Source organism: Dendrobates tinctorius, unplaced genomic scaffold, assembly GCF_039654945.1.
Source record: "Dendrobates tinctorius isolate UK_male_01 unplaced genomic scaffold, ASM3965494v1 ptg000098l, whole genome shotgun sequence".
Lineage (NCBI taxonomy): Eukaryota > Metazoa > Chordata > Amphibia > Anura > Dendrobatidae > Dendrobates > Dendrobates tinctorius.
This window is the reverse complement of record NW_027361766.1, coordinates 4,027,670-4,055,361: the sequence shown is the minus strand read 5'-3', so window position 1 is coordinate 4,055,361 and position 27,692 is coordinate 4,027,670. Positions and strand designations below refer to the sequence as shown.

General features: G+C 46.5%; 1 protein-coding gene across 1 annotated transcript in view; it reads left to right on the top strand.

The window, feature by feature from the left end:
* The window catches only part of PTPN22 (protein tyrosine phosphatase non-receptor type 22), a 150,423-nt gene that overhangs the window by 69,536 nt on the left and 53,195 nt on the right, over window positions 1-27,692 (top strand). The window contains exons 2-10 of the mRNA XM_073587062.1: window positions 6,622-6,730; window positions 8,095-8,171; window positions 12,503-12,598; window positions 24,166-24,204; window positions 24,315-24,386; window positions 24,472-24,531; window positions 26,826-26,968; window positions 27,247-27,313; window positions 27,401-27,478. Coding sequence (XP_073443163.1) covers window positions 6,622-6,730; window positions 8,095-8,171; window positions 12,503-12,598; window positions 24,166-24,204; window positions 24,315-24,386; window positions 24,472-24,531; window positions 26,826-26,968; window positions 27,247-27,313; window positions 27,401-27,478 — 741 coding nt within the window. The remainder of the gene's footprint in view (window positions 1-6,621; window positions 6,731-8,094; window positions 8,172-12,502; window positions 12,599-24,165; window positions 24,205-24,314; window positions 24,387-24,471; window positions 24,532-26,825; window positions 26,969-27,246; window positions 27,314-27,400; window positions 27,479-27,692) is intronic.

The window sequence follows — 27,692 nt, the reverse complement described above, 5'->3', positions numbered from 1 at the left end:
CGGATTCTACTGTGGGGCCTTTAGCACCCACACAGCCTCGGACTCCAGCGTACGTTTTTTCGCGCTTAAGCTTGGGGATGAGCTCTGCTATGCTCCTGTCCCCAGCATTTCTTCCACACATCTTCTCGCTTCTCTGCTCGAGCTCTACCTACTAACTCCCTCCTCCTAACCAGAGAGAGCAGCTCTCCTGTAGTTGGGTTTAGATCTCCCTTTGCTGGCCTGGAACAGGAACTGTGTTGTATGCTGGAACTACCTGATAGAGAGATCCCTTCCTTGCCTCCAGGCATGACATCACTCCCCTCTGGGGGGAGGTAAGGTCACTGTGGCAACCGTACTCCTGGGGTGCTACAGTTCCACTCCTGGTTTTGGCTTACAGATGCTGAGGTAAAAATCTGACAAAATACTAATAGTGTGAACGTGGGCTAAAGCTGATGTTTCCTTGTCATTACATGGTACTATCATGGAAGTAATAAAATAGTTCAGAAAGAATAGTTTCAGTGGGTGCAATCTACTGACATGGAAGAGCAGGTGATTTGAAGTATACAGTGGATGTATAGAGTCTACACTCCGCTGTGATAATGTCATGTTTAATGACAGCGGCATCTTTTATCCATGGGTTATTATGATTATACACTTAGGTTATTTTACAGGATACTGTGGTGTGGTATAAAGTTATCTACTGCACTATTCTAAACCTTTATTGTGGGAAGTATACGGACGTACAGAATGGCCAGACCGAGGTCAAAAGGACACTATTTTGGCCTCTGTCTGGCAATAGAAGGCAATTGACAGCTTTAGAGTGTACATTGCATACTTTGCCAAAATTCATGCTAAACATGGATGAAAAACATCATGAGAACAGGGTCTAATACTGCTCAAAGCATAAAACCTTCCTTAAATCCCCAATCATACATATAGAAGAATGCAGATAAATATCCTCATACACTCATTAACACACAGAAGACCTAACATAAGGAATGTACATAGTGTATGCACATACAGCTTTGGCAAAAATTAAGGGACCACTGCACAGTTTTATAAAAATCAGCTTCTCTACATGTCTGACAGCCATTCCATTCCAGTGTCGGTTGAATTCCAACCAGAGTACACCTCATTCTACTTAATGTGCTTCTGATTAGGCGATCACCTGAACCAAATCTTATTTAATGAAGGAAAGTATAAAAACCCTGCTGTGATGTTCACAATCCTCTTGCAATAGGGCAAGCTAGATGGCAAGACAAGTGCTAGTAATATCTCAAAAGTAATAGGAATGAAAAAGTAACTTTCAACCATGCCAAAGAAGTTGAAAACAAAATTCTTGAGTGAGGAAAAGAAGGGCTCAATTCTGGCTTTACTAGCAGAGGGATACAGTGAGCATCATGTTGTCTCCATCCTTAAAATTTCTAAGACCACAGTCCATTACCACAAGGTCAAGCAGCAGACACTGAGGACAACAAAGCTACAGACTGGCAGAGGGCGAAAACGACTCTCTACTGACCGGGATGACCGTCATCTTATTCGAATGTCACTCAGCAACCACAGGATGACATCAAGTGACCTACAAGGTGAATGGCAAATGGCACCTGGGGTGAAGTGCATGGCAAGAACAGTTCGTAACAGGCTCCTAGAGGCAGCGCTCAAGTCATGTAAAGCTAGAAAATAGCCTTTCATCAATGAGAAGCAAAGGAGAGCCAGGCTGAAGTTTGCCAAAGACCATAAGGATTGGAACATAGAAGGCTGGATTAAGGTAATCTTCTCTGATGAATCTAATTTTCAGCTTTGCCCAACACCTGGTCATCTAATGGTTAGATGGAGACCTGGAGAGATGTACAAGCCACACTGTCTTGTACCCCCTGTGAAATTTAGTAGAGGATCGGTGATGATCTGGGGATGCATCAGCAAGGCTGGAATTGGGCAGGATTATCTTTGCGAAGGACGTATGAATCAAGTCGCATCCAAAGTTATCCTGGAAAAAAAGATGATTCCTTCTGCTTAGGCAATGTTCCCCAATTCTGAGGACTGTTTTTTCCAGCAGGACAATGCGCCACGCTACACAGCTTGGTCATTCAATGTGTGGATAAAGGACCACCACATCAAATCCCTGTCATCCCTGTCATGGCCAGCCCAATCTCCAGTCTTGAACCCCATTGAAAACCTCTGGAATGTAATCAAGAGGAAGATCGACAGTCACAATCCATCAACAAAGAAGAACTGCTTAAATTTTTGTACTAGGAGTGGCATAAGGTCACCCAGAAGCAGTGTGAAAGACTGGTGGAAAGCATGCCAAGACGCATGAAAACTGTGATTAAAAATCATGGTTATTCCACAAAATAAGTTAAAACATTTGTATTGTTGTTTCTAAATTATTATGAACTTGTTTTCTTAGCATTATTTGAGGTCTGCAAGTACTGTATCTTTTTTGTTATTTTGACCATTTCTCATTTTCTGAAAATAAATACAAAATTTATTGTTTGGAAATTCGAAGACACGTTGTCAGTAGTTTATAGAATAAAAGAGCAATTTACATTTTACTCCAAGATATATCTATAAAGAGAAAAATCAGACATCTTCTCTTAATTTTTGACAGAGCTGTATACACACACTGATATATATGATCTCTGGAAGCAGCAGGCGCCAACACAACAAAGAAGCCATAATCTTGTAGATTGTGAGCCCTCGCGGGCAGGGTCCTCTCTCCTCCTGTACCAGTTATGATTTGTATTGTTTAAGATTATTGTACTTGTTTTTATGTATACCCCTCCTTACCTGTAAAGCGCCATGGAATAAATGGCGCTATAACAATAAATAAATAATAATAATAATAATAATAATAATAATAATAATAATAACCAGGTGTAGAAGGAGGAGGACACAGAGAACAGAAGGGAGAAAACTGAACTTTCTCGTCTTTTCCTTTCTGGCTCTGCAGACTATCAGTCTGTTATCCCTCTCTCTCCCACACTGCTACCATTCCTCTAGTGATATGGAGAAGCCTTGACCCAAAGCGGAAGGCTGTGCTTTAATGCTGCTACCTGCTGGCTAAAGTAATTTTGTCCCTTCTTAAACATAAAAGACATAATATTGAACTTTCTGACATTGGGCTCCACTCCCTCGTTAGCCCCTGTAGGCAGGATGTCCACTCCTGTGAGTTGGGGGAGTTGCATGCCTACTGCACACTATTTCCAAATTGACTATTAAAACAGTATTGTGAAGGATGGCACTGGAGAGATCACACAGAATCCCACTGCGGCCACCACATACGATGAACCCGCACCTTGCCACCCTGCCTGGTGTCACTATTATATCAGAAGGATCACATAGTGCGGTCTCCCCACTTTCACGAACGTGATGTTCCGCACCCCCTGGTGACTCGTCAGGTCAGCTTGGCAAAGTTTTAGACAGACACCTCTTGTGCACAGTCCCACGGAGGCACAGAGAGTGAGAGGATGTGGCCCATGCAGTCACAGACATGGAACCACACTGACTCACAACCATGAAAGGCTGAGAGGCCCTTTCCCTACCGCCAATGAACCAGAGCGCTGCCAGCCCAGTAGGAGTGACACCAGTTCCTCGTTAGATATAAGCCCAGTCCGTTAACGAGCCAGAAGCCAGTCCCGGTAGCATGGAAACTTAAACCAAGAAACAGACGTGTGGATTGAGATAAAAGGGCAGTCCAAGGTTAAATTATATATTTAATCTCCTTAAGGCCACACTAGACACTACACTATATACACAATGGTTATACATATACAATGGTCAGATATGCAAATACAATAGAATTAGGACAAAAGATATAAGCAGATGTTAGATCATGTGTGCACTGGGCTGCCGGGGGCATGGGCTGTCAGCTGGTTTCTCATTCCTTCACAGCGCGTTACTCAATGCGGCCCCCACTTTCGAAGTGAACAGCAAGCATATCAGACAGAAAGACCATATGGCCTTACACTTGCTTTTATCCTCTTTGGGTCACTCCCCTCCTGCACTCTGGGCTGAATTTAAATCCTCTCCTCTTGCCTCTAACAGCTAAAAACTTCAAAATGGAAGATGATGTTGTGGCGCCCCTGAGGGTTCAGTCGCCACAGAGGCACTGCACCTCCTCCTGAGGTGTGGTACCCCACCATCCAGATAAGGAGGTGCAGCCCACACCACAAAGTAGTGTAGCAAAGAACCTTCGGTGGCTCCCTGCTTGGAATGTAGCATAGCACCCCTTGGTGGCTCCCTGCTTGGAACACGAAATGTGCTGGGAGGTGGGTGGAGCTGAGTTTACATAAAAGAGCGGGAAGAGTTGAGTCAGTCAGTCAGTCATTCAGTCTGTGAGTGAGGATGTAGAAGGACAGAGAGTGAGACAGAGAAGATCCCCGGGAGAGGGATGGAAGAAGGAAGTGCTGCAGCAGGCCATAATGATCTGGGTCTGCTGGCACAGGTAAGAGACAGAGAAAGGAAGCTTGATTCTCCATTGGGAAGAAGGATTAGCATGGAACATAAGGAGAATAAGAGAGCCAAGGATCAGGGTTGAAGGAGAGAACCCTTCCCAAGTTCTAAGCGCAAGGCCGGGGTCCGGTCTCCAAGGTTGTATGGATACTAATGGTCCTGCAGCAGACAACGGAGGAATAGAAGTAGTGACCACTTTATTCTCACACCAGACTTGGGGGCCCAACAGCAACGTGTGTGTGTGAGCCGGGACTAGGTAGAAGGAGTCCCCGAAGCAGGCTACAGCTGTCTGTCGTACAAGTAAGAGTTCATAGGAACATCTGACAGGAGGAACTCCAGTGTAACTCAATACAAGGAGTACTTCATTCAAAGGCGCTATAAGAGGAGACGTTCAGAAAAGGCACATATGTTGGCGGAGTGTTGGAAAGGAGTACTTCATCTTGCCTGGAAGTTGGCTGAGCTCCTGACCCGGAGGACACAGCACGGATGCGGCACCTGTACCTGCAACAGACTGAGTAAAGCTTTGGAACTACATGCCCTGGTGTCCTCCACTTATTCCTGCGTCAACCCGCCCAGCACTGCTACATCCCTTGCGCCCGACACTACACCATCTAAGTGTCACTTCACCTACACTGCCCTGGGACTACAGCCCTGCCTGTGGAGGGCAATGATATCATTGCTGCACCACACCATCTGTCCCAGAGGATCTGCCTGCAGCATCGGCTTAGGGTATGTGCACACATAGTTTTTTATCTCTGCGGATTTTGTAGAGAAAACCGCAGGTAAATCCGCAGGACAAAGACCTGCGGTTTATCTGCGGTTTATCTGCGGTTTTGCCCTGCGGATTTACACCTCATAATGGATGAGGTGTAAAACTGCAGCATTTCTGCACCAAACAATTGACATGCTGCGTTTTGAAAACCGCAGCAAAACCGCGCGGAAAAAAGCGCAGCATGTGCACAGCTTTTCTTTATTTCCATAGGAAATAAAGGTACTGTACAACACAGCAGAATCTGCTGCATTTCTGCAGAGCCAAAAACGCTGCGGAAACGCAGCAGAAACGCAGCAGAAACCGCAAAGTGTGCACATACCCTTACATCTTCACTGCCGAACACCACAGGTGGCGTCACAAATCATTCATAAACTTTCCCCTTTTTACAATGGGTGCCCAGGGCCATGGGCCGGGTCCCAGCTACCGTGACATCTCCCGTTGAAGCTCATCGGGCCTGGTACCGAGTACCCCACAGCCCTGGGAGGGAGCCCAATGTCATAACTCCTTAATGTACGGTCCTAGGGAGGCATTTTTGGTGCCATCAGATCCTGCCAGGTCCCTACTATGTGTTGAGACCAAACACAGCTTTGCTACCTGACTCCTACTAGAAATTCTATGTTTCTCCCCACCCAGTGGTGCTAGAATGGATCGAGACCCTGGAAGGCGTTCGGTCTAGTCCAGAGATCTCGAAAATGTAACCGGTGTGTGACCAGGACATACGATAAGTCCATATTCTCCTTAAGACATCATAGCTGACTCAACAAAGAAGTTAGACCACATGGTATCTATTTTGCAGGAAAGCCTTTTGCTCTGAGCTTAGATGGCTCAAGGTGTGAGATTTGTCACTCACAGGCTTTGAGGCTTGACCCCTTTAGAGGCATGCATCCCATGCCAAATGGGAGACAAATGATTAACATGAAATTTTATCTCCAATATTCTTCAGAAGTATACAGTAGTCTCTTAGGCTCCTCCTTGTGGTGACCTCAAACAGGAGAAAAAAAACATTATTTATCTCTAAATCTATATAGGAGCTTTATAGCTATGCATCAGGAAGACAGAGCTCCAAAGCTCCAACTATTATAGAGATATACTGAAAAATAACAATATATGTAATGATATAGATATAAGTTTTAGAATAATGATCATAGAATGTTAGGCAGCAAAACGCTGTAGTATTAGATGAGAACATTTGTTTAAAACACAAATATACACATAAATTATCACTTTCTAATTGCTAAAGTAATTTTATTGATCATCTATTAAACAATATATCCCTTGGGTAAAAAATGAGATATTGTTCAAAACAATGGTTCAGTTCTTCTTGTGAAATCTGTATATTATAATACTGTACTATAATAAATGTTAGTAATAATCTTATCAAATAATCAAATAATGACATCTTTTTTCAAATTCAACAGCACCTAAAACGACAATCGGCGAAATATAAGACGGATAACAACTATACAACGAAGGCGGCGGAGAGGCCAGAGAACTTAAAAAAAAATCGATACAAAGACATCTTTCCATGTAAGCCATACACTGCTATATAATGTTTGTACGATCAAAACTTTATTAAAGATCATTTGTTTAAGAGGTTTGAATTTTTTATTTGCTGTGATAGGCCTGGTGATACTTTTTTAATATATATTAAATTCAAACTTAAGCAACAAGGGCGAGGAGGGATAAAAAGTATCTGGCAGGCTGAAAAGGAATGTGTTATCAGTAAAGGACCGATAATTTAAATCAGATTTTTATGTTAAAGGTTTTTGCTCCCCCCTCTGAGAGCAGCATGATGTAGGGCAGAGACCCTAATTCTAGTGATTATCACTTACTGGGTTGCTTGCTGTTATTTTGATAAAATCGCCGTTTTATCTGTGGCAGATCTTTGAATGCTGAGCCCTGTATAACCCTGCCCACACCACTGATTGGCTGCTTTCTAGCGATGCTCACAGAAAGATGCCAATCAGTGCAGAGGACAGGGAGGGAGGGTTTTAGTTGAACTTATGAATACGCGTGACTAGCTGGCAGCAGGTTTTACTAGTCCTCTAAGGATGATTTGCTGCAGATAAAAAAGTGATTTTATGAAAAATACATCAAGCAATAAGTGTCATATCGCTGGAATCAAGGTCTCTACTTCTGCAATATGCTGCTTTCAGATTAAGGGGCAAAAATGTTGACAGATTCCCTTCAAAGAAGAGCTTTCACAAGCACTAAATTAATGGATAGTGTGAGCTCTCACAAGAGATAATGGCCATGGGGGGTTGTGGGATCCTGTTCTGCATGCCTGGATCACAACCTGGAAGTTCGGGCCCAACTTTGCTAGAAAGTCAGATCCTTTTGGGGGACATTAGTGCTCTGTTTGTAAGGTTTTGGGACTGTAATATATTTAGAATTACTAACCTGAGGCTGTTCATTGTCTTATTAAATAAAAAGGTCACCCCCAAATTGGTGATAGGCATTCTTTATTCAATTTGAGGGATAGAGGCTTGTTACTTGAGCAGCTATTTGTGTTAATGAGGTCTCTCTAGCATTCTCTGTGCAAATCCTCTGGATTCTGGATGCATAAATGGACACCAAAGGCATAAAAAACGCCCTGCAAACTCTTAACTCCCTAAAGTGCAGTTTTTTCCACCCTAATGGTATATAACAAATCTTCGTATAGACGCAAACATGTTTAGGGTTAGGTGGAAAAACACAGAAGATGGTGGGTGGACATAAAATGGGTGGAGTGGAAACTTTTCAGTGGGTTTGTGGTAAAATACAACATACATTAAACAGATGTATTAGAAAATTAGCATGACGCTCATACAATATATGTGGCGGCACAGCTCACAATTTGGTGAGCAGTGAATGTTTTCAGCGTTATTTCACCTTATTTCTCTATGTTACAGTTGACCACAGTCGTGTAGAGCTCTCTCTGATCACATCGGATGAAGATACGGATTACATCAATGCCAGTTTTATTAAGGTAGAGATTTTAATAATTCTAGTCTCTGCAAAAAAGCGTTATTTGGAATCTGTCACCAGGTTTGTGCTACCTGTCTGAGAGCAACATGATGTAGAGGCAGAGACTGTGATTCCAGTGATGTATCACTTACTAGGCTGCTTGCTGCAGTTTTCTTTAAATCACTGTTTTCTCTACTGCAGATCTAGTGGTCTCTGGATGCTGAGTTCTGTATAACCCCCCCCCCCGCAACTAATTATTATCTTGCTGTGTACACTATGCATAGGCAGAAAGCTGCCAATCAGTTGTGGGTGTGGGGTTATGCAGAGCTCATGAGTATGGAAAGAGGTTTACTAGTGTTAATCTCCTGCTAATAATAAGGATAATGAAATGTTTTATCAAACCTACAGCAAGCAGCTCAGTATATGACACATCGCTGGAATCAGGGTCTGCTGCTCAGGTAGCAAATACCTGGTGAAATATTCCCTTTAAACTATTAGCTCTAACTATATACAATAAATTATCTATAAACAGGGCCATAGTTAGGTTTTCTATCACCCAGGGCCAAAAGTACAGATTGATGTGCCAATATTTGTATATAAATATGGCTTGTTGGCACCGGCCTCGTCACCCAGTACGCCCAACCATAGCCATCACCCAGTACGCCCAACCATAGCCATCACCCAGTATGCCCAATCATAGCCATCACCCAGTACACCCAACCATAACCATCACCCAGTACACTCAATCATAGCCATGACTCAGTACACCCAACCATAGCCATCACCCAGTACGCCCAACCATAGCCTTCACCCAGTACACTCAACCATAGCCATCACCCAGTACACTCAACCATAGCCATCAACCAGTACACTCAATCATAGCCATCACTCAGTGCGCCCAACCATAGTCATCACCCAGTACGCCCAGCCATAGCCATCACCCAGTACACTCAATCATAGCCATCACCCATTACACTCAACCATAGCCATCACCCAGTACACCCAACCATAGCCATCACCCATAAGCCCAATCATAGCCATCACCCAGTACACTCAACCATAGCCATCACTCAGTACACTCAACCATAGCCATCTCCCAATAAGTGCAATCATAGCCATAACCCAGTACGCCCAACCATAGCCATCACCAAGTACACCCAACCATAGCCATCACCCAGTACACCCAACCATAGCCATCAACCAGTACACACAACCATAGCCATCTCCCAGTACACCCAACCATAACCATCTCCCAGTACACCCAACCATAGCCATCTCCCAGTACACACAACCATAGCCATCTCCCAGTACACACAGCCAAAGCCATCACCCAGTACACCCAACCATATCCATCACCCAGTACACCCAGCCATATCCATCACCCAGTACACCCAACCATAGCCATCACCAAGTACACCCAACCATAGTTATATCCAAGTAAACACAACCATAGCCATCTCCCAGTACACACAACCATAGCCATCACCCAGTACACCCAACCATAGCCATCTCCCAGTACACACAACCATAGCCATCTCCCAGTACACCCAATCATAGCCATCACCCAGTACACCTAACCATAACCATCACCCAGTACACCCAACCATAGCCATCACCCAGTACACCCAACCATAGCTATCTCCCAGTGCACACAACCATAGCCATCACCCTGTACACCCAACCATAGCCATCTCCCAGTACACACAACCATAGCCATCTTCCAGTACACCCAACCATAGCCATCACCCAGTACACCTAACCATAACCATCACCCAGTACACCCAACCATAGCCATCACCCAGTACACCCAACCATAGCTATCTCCCAGTGCACACAACCATAGCCATCACCCAGTACACCCAACCATAGCCATCTCCCAGCACACACAACCATAGCCATCTTCCAGTACACCCAACCATAGCCATCACCCAGTACACCTAACCATGACCATCACCCAGTACACCCAACCATAGCCATCTCCCAGTACACACAACCATAGCCATCTTCCAGTACACCCAACCATAGCCATCTCCCAGTACACCCAACCATAGCTATCTCCCAGTATACACAACCATAGCCATCTCCCAGTACACCCAACCATAGCCATCACCCAGTACACCTAACCATAACCATCACCCAGTACACCCAACCATAGCCATCACCCAGTACACCCAACCATAGCTATCTCCCAGTGCACACAACCATAGCCATCACCCTGTACACCCAACCATAGCCATCTCCCAGTACACACAACCATAGCCATCTTCCAGTACACCCAACCATAGCCATCACCCAGTACACCCAACCATAACCATCACCCAGTACACCCAACCATAGCCATCACCCAGTACACCCAACCATAGCTATCTCCCAGTGCACACAACCATAGCCATCACCCAGTACACCCAACCATAGCCATCTCCCAGTACACACAACCATAGCCATCTTCCAGTACACCCAACCATAGCCATCACCCAGTACACCTAACCATAACCATCACCCAGTACACCCAACCATAGCCATCTCCCAGTACACACAACCATAGCCATCTTCCAGTACACCCAACCATAGCCATCTCCCAGTACACCCAACCATAGCCATCACCCAGTACACCCAACCATAGCTATCTCCCAGTATACACAACCATAGCCATCGCCCAGTACACCCAACCATAGCCATCACCCAGTACATCCCAACCATAACCATCACCCAGTACACACAACCATAGCCATCACCCATTACACCCAACGATAGCCATCTCCCAGTACACCCAACCATAGCTATGTGTATATAACATAAATTCATTAATGTTTTATTGAGTGTTTCTGAACTAAGAAAATTCATGGCTTCCCCTTTGCATACCTACAGTATATGTATCTCCTATCCATAGTGTGTGTGTGACTTGATGACTGCCTCATCCACCTGTCACTTCCTCCATCCATGTTGCTGCTTTTTGGATACATTTTAATTCATGTCTATGTGAAAACTGTTAGGTGCATTGTAGCCTGCAGTTATAGGGTTAATCTGCAGGTTAATAGCATTGGAGGGTTTGTACACCTATACAGCTGAAAGCCTGGAACCCTCCTAACACTATAAACCTGCAGATTAACACTATATCTGCTGGTTAGTATCGTTATCTGACCTGACAGGTTCCCTTCAAACATTACAGCTACAAAAGATAAATGACGTGTTACATTTTATTGAACTAGGATTCAAGATATCTGTGTTTTATTGCTTGAGTTATTGTTGTCTATTAAATTGAAGGGGTTATCCCACAATTACTACTTAACACCTATACACAGGATAGAGGATTTGTCGCAAATTGTTGTCGTACTGATGGAGTCTCCTGTTTGAACACAATGCCGGTCAAGAATTGACATTTCCACTTGATTTTTGTCTATGGCACTTACAGACATAGCCAGTGTAATAACTGGGGCCCAGAACTACATGGGAGGACCTGATCAATGAAGCGAGCTGGGACCACAGTCGCTAACATTTCCCTTAGTAATAAACTACGCCGTCATGGATTAAAATCCAGTGTGTGGAAGGTGACTTGACAGGCAGACTTGACTGGGAGTAGGAGGGGACGATTTGTGCACTATAGACGGAGATTGGCAATGACAGAAAGGTAACAGCAGGGAAAGATAGAAAAAGGGAGTGCAGTACCGAAATTTGACCACAAGATGGCAGGGGGGAGTGTATTTCTGGACTTGACATCAGCTTATGGCTATAGAAACTGCTTAGTCATGGGGGGGGGGAGATAGGAACCAAGGAGGGAAATTCCCAGTGAGAGAGGGGATAAATAGGACAGGTTGGGGTTCCAGGAGAGGTTAGTCCCGGGAGGAGCTCAGGTGGAGAGACAGAAGACGGACGACGGTGGAGAGCTCAACCAAGGGATTGACAGGAGAAGACAGTCAGGGGGGTGGCCCTGACACGACATACCGCAGGACAGACGAGGCCCCGGGGTACCGATTGGATGACGTCCTCGGGCAGGTGAAGCGCTGGCAGTAGATTGATCTAGGACAGCCCCAGCGAAAGATCCACGAGGAACGTCACCACGACTGAAGGAAAGGTGAAGGTACCCGGGCCTGGATACGGAGAGCTGTAAAGGTGCTGCGGTGTGTGACTACGGTCATCAGGAAGACGGCTAATAAACTCGGACCTGTTACAATTGGAATCTGCCTCCATCTCGTCTTTGCATCGTCTGGTCGCGGTAAGCATTGGACCATCCCCCAGTCCGGGCCATTACTACACCTACAGGGCACAAAAGATCCCCCTGGAATCTTCATCTGTAACATCCATTTCCATTATTTGCTTGCTTTGACTATATCATGTATATTTTGTTTATTACAGGGTGTATATGGACCCCGGGCGTATATTGCCACTCAAGGCCCCCTGCCACATACTGTTGTAGATTTCTGGAGAATGATCTGGGAATATAATACTGGGGTAAGAAAAGTAGTCTTAATAAAAACATAAGGCTTCATTCAGATGTCAGTAAATCACAGACATATTCTATCTGTGGTTTTCATGAATAAAACACATACTCATTATAGTCTATGGGGGCTATTCACACGTCCATGTTTTTTTTGCAGATTGTGTGTCCATAAAATATAATCACATACGTAATCAGATGTGTCAAACAGAGTCTGGCATCAAAATTACCCTAAAAACTCTGTGAAAAATGAACAGTACACATTGGCATCTGTGTGCAATCTGTGTACAGTCCATTTTTAACATTTACCGTATTTTTCGGACTATAAAACGCACCGGAGCATAAGACGCACCCCAAATTTTCAGAAGGAAAACAGGTAAAAAAATTAATGTGTCAAGTGGGGGTCCTTCTTCCAGTTTGAATTCAGCTTACAGGGGGATCGGCATTGCTGGTGGAGTGGGGTCACAGGGGGTGTTCGGTGGTCCGGCGATGATACAACTACCATCCCAGACTGATGTGGCAGTATTTGGCAGTGCTCGGTGGCGCGGTGGCTACTCTAACATTTTGTGAAAGCCCGGAGCCCTCGCACATCTATTACTGCAATATGGCGGTCTCCGGAAAAATGGCCACCAGAGGCAGCGCATGTGCAGATTGAGATCTCGGCAACGGGAGTCGTATCATTGCCCTGCAGCGTCGGACCATGGAACACTCCCTCTTCACAGCCTAGGGCCGGCAGAATTGCCCTACTCCTGCTGCCGCCACTCTACTGGTAAGTACATTCTGACTATAAAACGCGCCCCCATAGTCCCCCCAAATTTTGGGGGGGAAAAAGTGGCTATGTGCACATGTGCAAAATTTCAGCGGAAATTCCGCAACTCCCTGCCGCGGGAAATATGCATGCGGAATTCCCGCGTAAATCTAGCGTTTTGAAAGCGTAATTAGCTTGCAGAATGCTAGCGTTTTCCAAGCGATCTGTAGCATCGCTTGGAAAACTGATTGACAGGTTGTTCACACTCGTCAAACATATTGTTTGACAAGTGTGACCAACTTTTTACTATTGATGCTGCCTATGCAGCATCAATTGTAAAAAGATATAATGTTAAAAATAATAAAAAATAATAATAAAAAAAATAAAAAATCGTGATATTCTCACCTTCCGGCGACCCCTGCAGCCTTCACGATTCTCGCGATGCTCCCGGCAACTCCCGTTCCCAGCGATGCCTTGCGACAATGACCCCAGATGACGTAGCATCACGCGAGACCGCTACATCATTACAGGTCATTGTCGCAAGGCTTCACTGGGAACGGGACTTGTTGGGAGCATCGCTGAGGCCTGGGAACGCTGCGGGGGACGCCGGAACACGAGAATATCACATTTTTTTATTTTAATTCTTTTTTTAACAGGGATAAGGTACCCAGGGCCTGGAGGAGCATCTCCTCTCCTCCAGACCGTGGGTACCATCCGCACATTTTCCGCTTACTATGCACATGGTGGGCATAGCAACATGCGGAAAATAAGTGGATCAATGCATTCCTATGTGTGCGGAATCCCTCCGATTCCACAAAAAGAATGAGCATGCTGCGTATTTTTCTGCAATGCGATTCCGACGCGGAAAAATACGCAGCATTAGCATAGCATGTGCGGAATGCCATTGAATTCAATGGGTTGCGGATTTTTAGCGTTTACGCAGCGTTTTCGCGGCGATAAAACGCGGCAAAAACGCTAAAAATCCGCAATGTGTGCACAGGGCCTTATAGTCCGAAAAATACAGTAAATAGACAGGAGAAGCTTTGCAATTTTTTTATTTTTGCATACAATAAAATCACTGATGAAACAATAATGGTGAAAATTCACACATTGACCAAACACTGATGAAACTGGGATACAGAACACTGATGAAAAATCATGTTATTACTTAACAAGAAAAATCACTGACATCTGAACAAGGCCAAAAGTATTAAAATTAATGTGAATAGTATCGATGGTAAAGTGTACATTACATGTTCCATACTCATTACACCTATGTGGTAAATTCCGGTAAATGACCAATATACGCGGCCATATTAACTGTACTCACTCGTGGATAGCCTGGGTGGATAATTGTAGGCCTTTACGTCTAAGCTCCTGACACAGACAACACTTTTCATTGAAAAAAAAGCCTAGGGGAAAAAGTACATTTCCTGCAAGTTTGGGGGGTACTATTTTTTTCTGGTGACAACCACCAATCTTCAAAGTGAGGTCAGGCAATGATCATTGGGAAAACAAAGATGCAAATTAAAAAGCTATCAGTCTTGTGCCACTTATTGGAGGTAGCCACAGTAGAAATTAATTTCCTACACTTTTAACGAGTCTTGCCAATTGACTTAGGATCAGTGATGAGCGAGCGTGCTCGGATAAGGTGTTATCTGAGCATGCTCATGTGCTAATAGAGTATCTTCAGCGTGCTTGAATACTATATTTGAGTCACCGTTGCTGCATGTCTCGCAACTGTTCAACAGCCGCAACACATACAGGGATTTCCTAACATAGAGTCAATCCCTGCAAGTGTTACGGCTGTCGAACCGCCGAGAGACATGGAGCAATGGCTACTGTAACCACTGCTCAAAAATGTACATGCTGCAACCTCAGACAAGAATTAGGGATGGGAGTACACCTGCACCCACACTGTGCACGCCCGCAGAGAAACTCATTTAGTGTCAGTGTGCGGAAGACTTAGTTAGGCCGGGATCACATATGTGAGAAACTCGGACGAGTCTTGCATCTTAACACCTGACACTGCCACCGGCACTCGGGAGAGGAGCGTGCGGCTGCATATAAATACATGCAGCTGAACGCTCCGATCCGAGTGCCTGCGGCAGTGTTGGGTGTTGACGTGTAAGACTCATCCTAGTTTCTCGCAAGTTTGACCACGGCCTTAAGATAGTGCTCACACTGGGCCAGCATGTAATGCTAATTAGGATAAGGGGAAGTGCTCAGAATGCAAATTTAGAGGAGTACTGGTGCACAAAACCCTTGGCCATACCAAGCTTGCACCAGACTGCCCACATATGTGTAGGTTATAGCAGGTACGCAGGATGCAGAGACGAGATGCGAGACTGAGTTGTACTTTGGGAAGTAACTTTTATAAATTGAAGCTGCTAGGGCTATCCTAAGCAACTAAAACCAAGTAACAGCAATTGTCCTCGCAGGGACTCAGTACAACCTAACACTATTTAAAGAGAACACAACTAACCCGGCAAAGGCCAGTTATTATAGGGCCGCGATATGGCCGACTACGGGTCCTTATTTCCTATAGTGTCACTTATCCGTCCTGACGTCCCTCGGCGTCTCTGTTGGAGCTGCTTGGCGTTGCAGCCGCTGGGCCCAGCTGCTGAAGATCTGGCGTAGTCTTTGGGCGCTCCAACGCCCAGGAGGAGTAGGGGCACAACAGGCCCTGGGTGAGTCCGTTGAGATGTGGCATTGTCTTCGGGCGCTCCAACGCCCAGGAGTAGTATTGGCACAACAGCCCCTGGGTGAGTCCTTTGATGAGGTAACCCCCTGGGAAGGCAGCGTGGCTCCACTTGTTAGCGGGTTCAGGGAGACCCCAGTCCCCAAGCAGGGGTGTGTCGCAGTTACCAGGAGTGGCGGTTTGTTGGCCACGTACACTGCCTGGGGCTGTGCAAAGAGTCTCTCTGTTAGCGAGAAGCAGGCCCCAACTGCCGGCTGCAGCGGGGTGATGGCAGCCGCGGGCGGTGATGGACAGGCCGCAGCCGCGGGCTGAAGCGGAGCGGCAGCGTCCATGGGCGGGAGTGGGCAGGCTGCCACAGCGGGCTTGAGCGGGGCGGCAGCGGCCGCGAAAGGCAGCGGACAGGCAGTAACGGCCTGGAGCACAGTGGCAACGGCCGCAGACGACCGTGGGCAGGTAGTGACTCCGGATCGGAGTGAAGTGACAGTCTCTTGTCGGTAAGCTCGGTGTCTCCTACCCGAAGGCCGCTGTAAGTCTCCCCTCTGCTGCTGGCCTCCTGTCTGGTCACTGTTTGTCGCTCTGGCTCTTTCACGCCCCCACAGTCTCTTGCTCCATGTCTACCGTTCAGCTAACTGACCCCCTTGCGCGCTCCCTGCCCCTTTTATACTCGCCTCTCCCCTTGTTGTCCTGTCACTCTCAGCCGTCCACCTTCCTTCTCCGTTCCCCGGGGACAGTTCCCTTAGGAACCTAAATGGTGGTCCCCTTGGTTCCGGCCCAGACACTCTGCGGGGGCCCTCCCCCCTACACTCCCCCATCCTGTATGCTCGCCAGTCCTCGGGCGATGGCCTTAGTATACTTGGGTTAGTCTGCGGAGATGTCAGTTTTTGTTGCCATATGAACTGGTCCTGTTCGTATCATTCGGGGGGGTTTGCCAGCTGTTGACCGCTTGGAGTGTCTAAGTTCGACTAGGGTGAAGTCTTCTGGGGTGGTGGATGGTGGTGGGCTAGCTGGTTCGGGCAGGCTAATTGGGTCAGTTGAGTTGTCATTGAATGGAGAGCCCATGGATATCGTGGGGAAGTCTTCTTCGTCGTCCGGGTCCCAGACCACTGGCAATGGTCCAGAGACCTGAGGAGTAGATTCGGATTGTACCGGGTCGGTGGAAGTACATGGGCGTAACATATTATGGTGCACAATGCGAGTGGGCAGTGTTTCGTCTTTCTCGGGTCGTATTTTGTATACAGGTCCTTCAGGGTTTATACGGCATAGGACTCGGTAGGGACTCTCTTCCCAGCATGGCTCTAATTTGTTCTGGGGGCGTTGGTCTAGTACGAGTACTCGATCTCCAATTTGGAGGTTGGGAGGTGGAGGTAGATTCCATCCTGGATGTTCTAAATCTTCGAGTTTGGTATGAACAATTCGATGGGGAGTTTGCAGCCAGTGTCGGTGATTTCGTACCCATGATGATACCCGGGTCCAGGGCTGGGGCTCCTCTGGGTCCAACTCTACCTCCATGATCCCTTTGCCTTCTCATCCAAATAGCAGTGAGTAGGGGGTATAGCCGGTAACTCGGTGCACCCGGTTGTTATAAACCCATACTAGTTCAGGGACATATTCGGGCCAACAGGCCTTCTTGTCACTCTCCAGAGTACGCAACATTTGGATTAAGGTCCGATTAATGTACGATTAAATTGTTCGCAGGCCCCGTTCCCCTGCGGGTGGTACTGCGTGGTCCGGGATTTGTCAATACTGTAAAGACGGTGTAGCTCCTCTATAATTTTTCCCAAAAAACATACTCCTTGGTCGGAATGTATACGTTGAGGACAGCCGTACACTTGTATGAAGTTTCTACAAATTGCGGAGGCGGCCGACTCCGCGGTTTGGTCTTGAGTGGGAGTGACCACAGCGAACTTGGTGAAATGGTCTACCATGACGAGGCAGTGTTCATACCCCTGGAATGCGGGACCAATGGTCAGGTAATCCACCGTCAGAAGCTCGAGGGGTGCTGAGGTCACTATTGTTTGTACTGGGGCTCGCTGGGCGGGCGGTTTGGCTAATTCGCATAGGCAGCAGGCCCGGCAAGTTTCGTCCACAACAGCATGCAAGCGTGGATGATAAATTATCTGCTGCAACCACTGCAAGGTCTTTTGAGCTCCGAAATTAGCCCCTTTTTCGTGGGCTTCTCGAGCCAGTTCGTTGAGTTCGGCTTCGGGCGCAACTACCTGCCAAATCGTCATAGATGTTGTCCATGATGTCGTTTTACGATACAATAGTCCCTTTCTGATAACCAGCCTCTCCCAGTGTCGTAACATCAGCAACATGTCCTGAGTCAAAGTCTGTCTTTGGGAGTCAGTGGGCAGTTTGCTGGCAGCTACCCATTGCCGGAGGAGTCCAATTTCTTCGTCTTCTTGCTGCTGTTGGATCCATTTATCATGGGATTGCTCCAGCATGCCCTTTAGGGTTTCCAAAGGGGGTACTTTCTGGGTGGCAGCCATGAGTATGGAGGCAGTGAGGGCGAACAGTATCTCTTCCCCTTCCAGTTCGTCATCTCGACTCTTCCCTGGAGTTGTATGTCGGATCCTTGAGAGGGCGTCAGCGTGTACATTTTCGGCCCCTCTTTTATAGATGATCTTATAGTTGAATTTAGCCACCCGGGCCACCCACCTTTGTTCTAGAGCCGCCAGTTTGGCTTTCTCCAAATGGGCCAGCGGGTTATTGTCGGTCCGCACCACCACTTTGGAGCCCGCCAGGTACTCTGCGAACTGCTCCGTCATGGCCCACACTACTGCGAGGAGCTCGAGCTTAAAGGAGCTGTAATTGTCAGGGTTGCGCTCGGAATCATGAAGTGAGCAGCTTCCATACGCGATCACTCTCTCCCGGCCGTCTTGAACCTGTGACAACACAGTCCCTAGCCCGTAGAGACTCCCGTTAGTGTGCAGGATGAACGGTTGAACACCGGGGCACCCGAGAGTGCAGCCTTAAGGTCTTGGAAGGCCTCTTCTTGGGGTTGTTGCCACTTGTTTTTTCCGTCCATTTGCCCCAGCGGGAGCACCCTTCAGCAGGTCGTGCAGGGCTCGGCATGCAAAATTTTTTACGAAACGCCGGTAGTATCCGGCCAGCCCCAGGAAGGCCCGCACGTCTTTTATCGTCTCGGGGGTAGGCCATCCCTAGATGGCAGCAACCTTTTCCTGGGACGGTCTTACACCTTCCACCGAGACGGTATGCATCAATATTCGATCTGGGTGCAAAATAGGTGGCATTTCTGGGGTTTTACCTTTAACCCGTACTTTTGCAGCCGGCCGAGTACCTGCCCCAACCGCCTCAGGTGGTCCTCGAACATGGCAGCATAGATGATAATATCGTCTAGGTATATTAGCGTGGCCTCGAAATTGAGATCCCCTAGACACCGCTCCATCAACTGCGGAAAGGTTTCCGGCGCGTTGGCCAGTCCGAACGGCATCCGATTGAGCTCAAATAGTTCCATGGGAAGTATGAACACCGTCTTAGCTCTGTCTTTTTCTGACATGGGCACCTGCCAGTTCCCACTGGCCAGGTCCAAAGTCAAAAAGTACGTCGCCTTCCCCAAGGTGGACAAGGATTCTTCTATACGGGGTAGTGGGTACGAGTCTTTGATGGTACAGGCGTTAAGCTTTCGATAGTCCACGCAAAACCGTAGGGTGCCATCCTTTTGCGGACCAACACGATGGGAGCCGCCCAGGGGCTTTGGCTTTCTCGGATAACTCCCTTTCGTAGCATTTGAGCCAGAAAAGTTTTCACCTCTTGGTAGAGCTGTGGAGGAATCTGCCAATATCGTTCACGAATGGGGGCCGCTCCTGCCGTGGGAATTCCACGGGTGATAGCTGTGGTGCATCCAAAATCATCCTCATGACTAGCAAATACCTCGTGATACTGTCCAAGCAGTGTTTTTACCTGGGAGAGTTGAGCTGAAGTCAGGCCGGAGAGCTCGGCCCGCATTTGTTCAAGGATGTCTCAACCCTTCTCCCGAGTTGAGGTCTCGGCAGCCTGTAGAGTTCGGATAGTCACTGCCCAAGGGTCTTCAGGTTGCACTTTCAATTGGACCGCAGGAGCCGGCAGCACTTCTTCCAACAGCCTTACTAGCTTGGCCATTTCGGTCCGGGACATCAGGACGATGTCTTGGTCTTCAAGGTTGACGCAGCGAAACCAGGATGGTCCCCTTCTGCACAGTGGTCAGGGAAAGCCACCAGTATGCCAGGAGGCAAGCGCTCCGAGTAGCATGGCTCCACCTGCATCTCTAAGCCCTCCAAGGGTATCGAGGCACGAATTGGCAGGGCCATCACCATCTGCCCAGGGGGTAGTACAAGCAGGGGAGCCGCTGGCATGATAACTTTGCCCAGAGCCTCGCCCTCCCGGCAGTCCCGATGTACTCGCGCTCGCGCTTCCCACACCAACTGCTGGAATACCTGTCCTTGGGCCATGCGGGAACCCCACTGCTTCAGGATCTCATGCGTGGGATCATTGAGGAGCAGATTTCCGAACGCCCGCAGTATGTTCATGCCCAGAATGACTGGATGCTGCTTATCGTTTTCCCCTTGGGTCAGAACCACTCCTCTGCGGCCGAGGAATTTACCGCACAGCATCAACTGTACCCACACCATCCCGGCAACAGGGACCTGTAGTTGATTGGTGGCTACCAGTCTGATCATGGGCCCCCACTGGGGTCTCGCTGCCTCGGCGAAATTCTGCCAGAAATAAGTTGCAGGCATAGTTGTTACTTGTGACCCCGTGTCCACTAGGCACCAGACGGCACGGCTCCCGACTTCTGCCCATACCACCGGACACTTTGCAACCAAATCTTCGGGACTTCCACCACCCCTAATCGTGGTTTCTGGCTACGAGCGGCGTCCACCCAGCCCGGAGCCCTCTAGTTTAATGGCCGCCGGGGTGGGTATCTCCCACGCTGCGGACACTCTCAGGCGAAGTGGCCCGGTTCCCCGCACTCATAACACCTGGTCTGCGAAGACTGACCGCCCCGGGTGGAGCGGGGCCCCCAGGGACCAGGATTGAAACTAGGCCGTCCACTCCCGGACTCAGTCCTTTTTACTTCGGCCAACTCGCCCTTGATGTTCTTCAACTCTTGTTTCATCTCCTCTACCCATTGAGGCTCCGCAACTGCGTTCACGGAAGCCTCCACACTCCAGACCTTCCCCACGAGGACCGCCATTCCCTGCTCCTGCTCTCGAGCATGTGCTTGACTTTCCACCTCTGAAAAGTCCATATGTGGGTTCATTCTGACCTGCTCCCGTAATGCCTGCTTTATTAACGGGTCCCGCAGTCCAGTCACTAACAGGTCGCATAGTGTAATGTCAATAGGTCCTACCCCTATGCCGTCCTTCCTTTCGATGGCCGTGTGTAACTCTTGGAGGACATTCATATACTGGGTGATGGCCTCCCCCTCCCCCTGCATCCGACTGAACAACCGGGTCCTTAACTCTCCCAGGTTGGTTGGGTCCCCATGGGTCTGTTCTAAAATCTGTAAAACTCTCTCAAAGGTGTTGCGGTGTCCAGGGGCATCAACATTACTGAATTCCGAGCCTCCCCATCTAATGCCATGAGAGCTACTTCGGCTTCCAGGTCAGGAGTCATCGGGTGCATCCGAAAGAACCCCCGCATGCGCTCTGTCCAGCTCCATAGCATGGTATTGGAGCCGGAAAACCTAGGCAGGTTGCTCAGCATAGCCCCCAGCGAAATGCTGGACCGGGGCCCTTGTTATCTGTTGAGTTCACGGCCCTGCCCTGATCTGGGGTGCCATTGTCCGCGCTCGGAGACTGCATCCTGCCAACTACGCCAAATGTAGGTTATAGCAGGTACGCAGGATGCAGTGACAAGACGCGAGACTGAGTTGTACTTTGGGAAGTAACTTTTATAAAATGAAGCCGCTAGTGTTATCCTAAGAAACCAAAACCAAGTAACAGCAATTGTCCTCGCAGGGACTCAGTACAACCAAACACTATTTAAAGAGAACACGACTAACCCGGCAAAGGCCGGTTATTATAGTGCCACGATATGGCCGACTACAGGTCCTTATTTCCCATAGTGTCACTTATCCGTCTTGACGTCCCTCTGCGTCTCTGTTGGAGCTGCTTGGTGTTGCAGCCGCTGGGCCCAGCTGCTGAAGATCTGGCATAGTCTTTGGGTGCTCCAACGCCAAGGAGGAGTAGGGGCACAACAGGCCCTGGGTGAGTCCTTTGATGAGGTAACCCCCTGGGAAGGCAGCGGGGCTCCGCTCATTCAGGGAGACCCCAGTCCCAAAACAGGGGTGTGTCGCAGTTACCAGGAGTGGCGGTTGGTCAGCCACGTGCACGGCCTGGGGCTGTGCAAAGAGTCTCTCTGCTAGCGAGAAGCAGGCCCCAACTGCCGGCTGCAGCGGGGTGATGGCAGCCGCAGGCGGTGATGGACAGGCAGCAGCAGCGGGCTGAAGCGAAGCGGCAGCAACCGCAGGCTTGAGTGGGGCGGCAGTGGCCGCGAGAGGCAGCGGACAGGCAGTAACGGGCTGGAGCACAGTTGCAACGGCCGCGGATGACCATGGGCAGGTAGTGACTCCGGATCGGAGTGAAGTGACAGTCTCTTGTCGGTAAGCTCGGCGTCTCCTACCCGAAGGCCGCTGTAAGTCTCCCCTCTGCTGCTGGCCTCCTGTCTGGTCACTGTTTGTCGCTCTGGCTCTCTCACGCCCCTACAGTCTCTTGCTCCGTGTCTGCCGTTCAGCTAACTGACCGCCTTGTGCGCTCCCTGCCCCTTTTATACTCGCCCCTCCCCTTGTCTTGTCACTCTCAGCCGTCCACCTCCCTCCTCCGTTCCCTGGGTACAGTTCCCTTAGGAACCTAAATGGAGGTCCCCTTGGTTCCGGCCTGGACACTCTGCGGGGGCCCTCCCCCCTACACATGCATAGGAAATAAATTGTTGTTTTTCTCAGGATACTGAAATCTATACTGTGGGTAAGAATTACAGCAACTAAGCCCCCTGTAAATAGTTTAATTTGTGTTATGGGGTGTCACACTGCCTTTAATACTGTCATGGTCCTCTAATGAAGCAATTGCGATGAGACCAATGTTAATAAATGACAGCAGTTCCACAATTTTATGCTGAACTGAAGGTCCTGTGTAACGTCATGTACTCTAGAAGAAAATGTTAAAAATGGAAAAACATTATTTCAGGATACGTCAAAATGTACGTTACAAATATCCAAAGTGCCTAAAGTGATAATTTCCTCTATAATTTTATGGCATATAGGTATGGGAACAAGGTGTACAGATCAGCTCTAAGAAGATGAAAGCTAGCTGTCAAGCACCCTATAAGCTAATGTCTGGCCTTTTTACTGGTCTTGTCAAATGGCAAGAATATATTTAACTTCAACAGAATCTGTAAAAATGCAGAAAAATAATTACAGACGTGTCAGATGTTCGTTCAAAATAACCAGTGTGCTTAAAGGGGTATTGTGATTTATAATTTTATGTAATATAGCCATGATTGGTGAAGGACTGCCAATCCACTCCCTCCAAACCCTACTGAAGAACAGTGATATCACTCTTCCACCAGCCCCTGGACTGCTATGGCCAGTGATTGGCTACAAACATCCGGAAATGCACTGCTAAAGTCACCTGACCACTGCAGTCAATCACAGGCAGCAGTAGCTTAGCAGCTGGTAGAACAGTGACATTACTGCAGACCACAAAGCCACCTGTGCTGGATTCAGGTAAGTACCAGTAGGTGAGTACGACTGAACTTGATATTTTTTACAGATCCCGTCCCCTGGGCAATGTTTTATATTACCTAGGTAATCTCTTTAACTGCAGAATACCCTATTAATTTCCCTCACAGTTTTTATATTGTCATGAAAACATTTGGGGGATTCTGATGTCAACAATGTTTTCCAGTGGACAAAAATCTTTTTATTCACAGCATATAAATAATGGAGGCCGCTGTTGAATGGCAGCAAGCAGAAATCTTTACAATTCATGCGGAACTGATACAAAGGTTACATTGCACAATAACTAAGGTCACTTTTCATCATACCATGGATAACATTAATCCCTTGAAACAAAAATACCTTTTACGTGTATATATATATATATATATATATATATTTTTATTTTTTCCAGATTATTGTCATGGCCTGTATGGAGTTTGAAATGGGAAAAGTAAGTTTAAAAGCCAATAGATCATCATTTTCTTCTCTCTCAATGCTAGGCTATGTCTTATTCATAAATCAAAAATTATAAATAAAAAAAAGTGTTTCTTCCACAACTAGAAAAAGTGTGAACGTTACTGGGCAGAAGTAGGATGTGAAGTGTTACAGTGTGGACCATTCTCTATTACATGTGTAAGTATCATGATCACTATTTTAGTGATTGGCACAAGCAAAAATCTGTAATATTTCCTTTAAATTATCATTCCTTGTTCCTTAGACTAAAGAAGAGAAAAAGATGGACTACGTTATCAGGCAATTGGCCATAACTTATGGGAATGTAAGCATTTTGTGATTTTTTTTTTTTCATAAATACATTATATAACATACCGGTACCTTTTTACTGTCTTTAAGTAGATCTGTCACTAGAACAACAATGCCCATCTAGGTTCTAAGGTCACCAACACAATGTCAAGTCCACTAACCCTATAAAGAAGTTGTCCACTACTTTATAATTGATGACCTATCCTTAGGAAAGTCATCAATGTCTGATCGGTCGGGGTCCGACACCCGGCACCCCCGCCGATTAGCTGTCCTCAGTCATGGGCCAGAACTGCTCAATTGTGGAGCTGCTCTATCTTCTGATATTGGCCACAACAGGGTACTGCACATCCACCTTCTATTGATCTGAATATGAGGTGGATGTGCAGTCCCCGGCCGTGGCCACTATCAGAAGACAGAACAGCACCGCAATGAGCAGTCTTGGCCGGCAACCGCCACCAAAAACAGCTAATCGGCGGGGGGTATCCTGAGGATAGGTCATCAATGAAAAAGTAGTGGACAACCTCTTTAAAGAGGTCATTTCACCAGATTTAACATGTTAAACTGGCCACATCATGGAATAGTGATTGCGGAGCTGAATAAAGCATAGTTTTTATTGTTTAATTTCTCATGATCGTTGTGAGATATTAGCTTATGAAGTTTAGATTTTCATGTATGCTAAGACCAAGGAGGCGTTAGCTGAGATTTGTCACTGGGACGGTTACTTTTTCCCGCTTCCTTACATCGACCAATCATAAGCAGGATTTGTCATGCAGGGGAAAAAAGCAAAAATGCCCCTAGACAAATTTAGAGCAGGCTTTCTCATGTTAGATATGTAAGGACAAACAGCCCTACTATCCTTTGTGAAGTTACTATTATTATCTACTAAATAGAGTACAGAGCAGACGCGAGTCTATACAAGCACCTCAGCATCTGCTGGGCTCCACTCATGATACTATCAGAGTGAGGGGAAGAGGAGTAAAGCAGAGCTGACAGTGCCCTCAGATGAAAGCTGCAAGAGGTGTATGAAATGACACATAGCTCTGCTTTTCTCCCCTTCCCTCTACACTGATTACAATGAGATGATTGTACTGAAGACACACATTAGACAAAATGGTGAAAAAACATGCAATTACGCCATTGATTTTTGGGGAGTTGTTTTGTTTTCCTGGTATTCACCACAGACAAAATGACCTGGTGACTTGATACAATTGGGCTGTACAGTTATGGCAATAACACATTTAAATATGTTTTTATTTAAAAATACTTCAGAGTTTTGTTTTCCATTGATAGACCTGTGTAAGGACATGGTTTTTTTTGTGATGAACTTTTCCATTATTTTTGTACTGTAGAGATTCAAGCTCTCTGGCAGCTGTTTGTGTACACACGGGTACTTGATTCTTGTATAAAACAGTCCCCGGTTTTATAATCATTTAACAACGCTGAAATAAAAGAAAACACCCATTTCCCAGCTTAAACGAATAACAAAAAAAACAGTCCTACTGGGTAGGAAAAGACACAATATGGTCCCACCCATGCAGCAGTACAGGCACAGCTTTCGGCTCAGCATGGTCAATTGTGGTCACTCTCCAACACCAACTTGTCAGACATACCTGAGCCAACCCTGCTTGCCTTTTATAGGATCTACAAGACCTGATCTGGAGTGTATGGGTGCGACCTTTCCCACCCAAGCTGTTTTGGTCGCTCCTAAAACCCGGACCCAAAATCCAGACTACTAAAAATCCTCTCAGTAACCTGTTGTTACTGGAGCACTCTATTCCTACATCACTGAGGCCAGTCACATCGGTGATACATACTTGCCATCCAGGATGTTACCTCCTGCATCCCTATAGTACATACAAGGCTTTGAAAAAATTTTTTATTACAGTGCATTGCTGAGTGGGAAAAATGGTGATAAAAAATGGCATTTCTGATGTTTTTATTTTTTGATTACAGTGTTTATGACATAAAATAAATCACTAGTTTTTGTGGGTTCACCAAGTAAATAAACTACTGTTTATTGGCATTTACAGTGCATGATGCCTATACCTTACACTCAGAACTGTTAATGCATGTCAAGTGGATGGAACTGGCATAGAAGCAGAGCCCATGCCATTCACAGGGGTGTAAGCTGTATGCTGTATGTTACAGAACATTCTGCACAAATAAAGCACTCATATGGCTTGCTGATGTAAAAATCAATCCATGGTTAATTTATGGCTATTCAGAAACAAATAGCCGCAATCCTCAATCAGTCCCTGGTCAATAACGTACAGTATGCTATATCAACACTTCATTACTTCTCTGATGCAGGAGATACGAATAGTTTACCAAATTCATTACACGAACTGGCCTGATCATGATGTCCCATCTTCTGTGAAGCATATCTTAGAAATGATACAGGACATTCGTCTTCTCCAGAAAGATGACAGTCCACCAATATGCATCCACTGCAGGTAAGGAAAGTGTGATTTCATTTCTACTAAAGTGTTTCTAGTAGGAGGTTTCAGCTTCTAGATGTAAAAATGAATTATTAGACATAGATTATGTAGAGTTTATTCGCTGATGCATATAACGCATTGGTTTACATAAGTATAGGAAAATTCAGTTAGTTCATTTTCATCAGTTTTTCATTGCTCTTTAATAGCTATTGAAAAAACTACTGGAAACTGTTATATCTAAACTATCTATCATTTTTTCTTTAATGGGAATGTTTATGTGTTATTAAATTTAGTGCTGGCTGTGGGCGGACTGGCGTCATTTGCACCATTGATTACATATGGAGACTTCTTAAAGATCAGGTAAGAATGTTCATGTCACAGATGCAGACATCAATAGGTTTCAGTGTCTTTGTAACATATTTTAACATTATTTCTCTCCCAATCTAGATTATTCCAGTTAATTTCAGCATTTATTCCATTATCCAAGAGATGAGAACACAAAGGTCTTCTCTAGTCCAGACCAAAGTATGTACTTAATCATTGGCAACAATTTTTTATTATATTCGCTGTCCTTTCTTCGGATACCCTTTAAAGAGGACCTATCAGTTGTGAGAAAAACATCACATGCGAAAGTCAAGGAATTGATAAGACTCTTCTCAAATACATGTCATTAGCCAATCACTTGATTTTTCTCAGTGTTACGTGGGCAAAGGTTTTAGTTCCACTTTTCCACAATGAG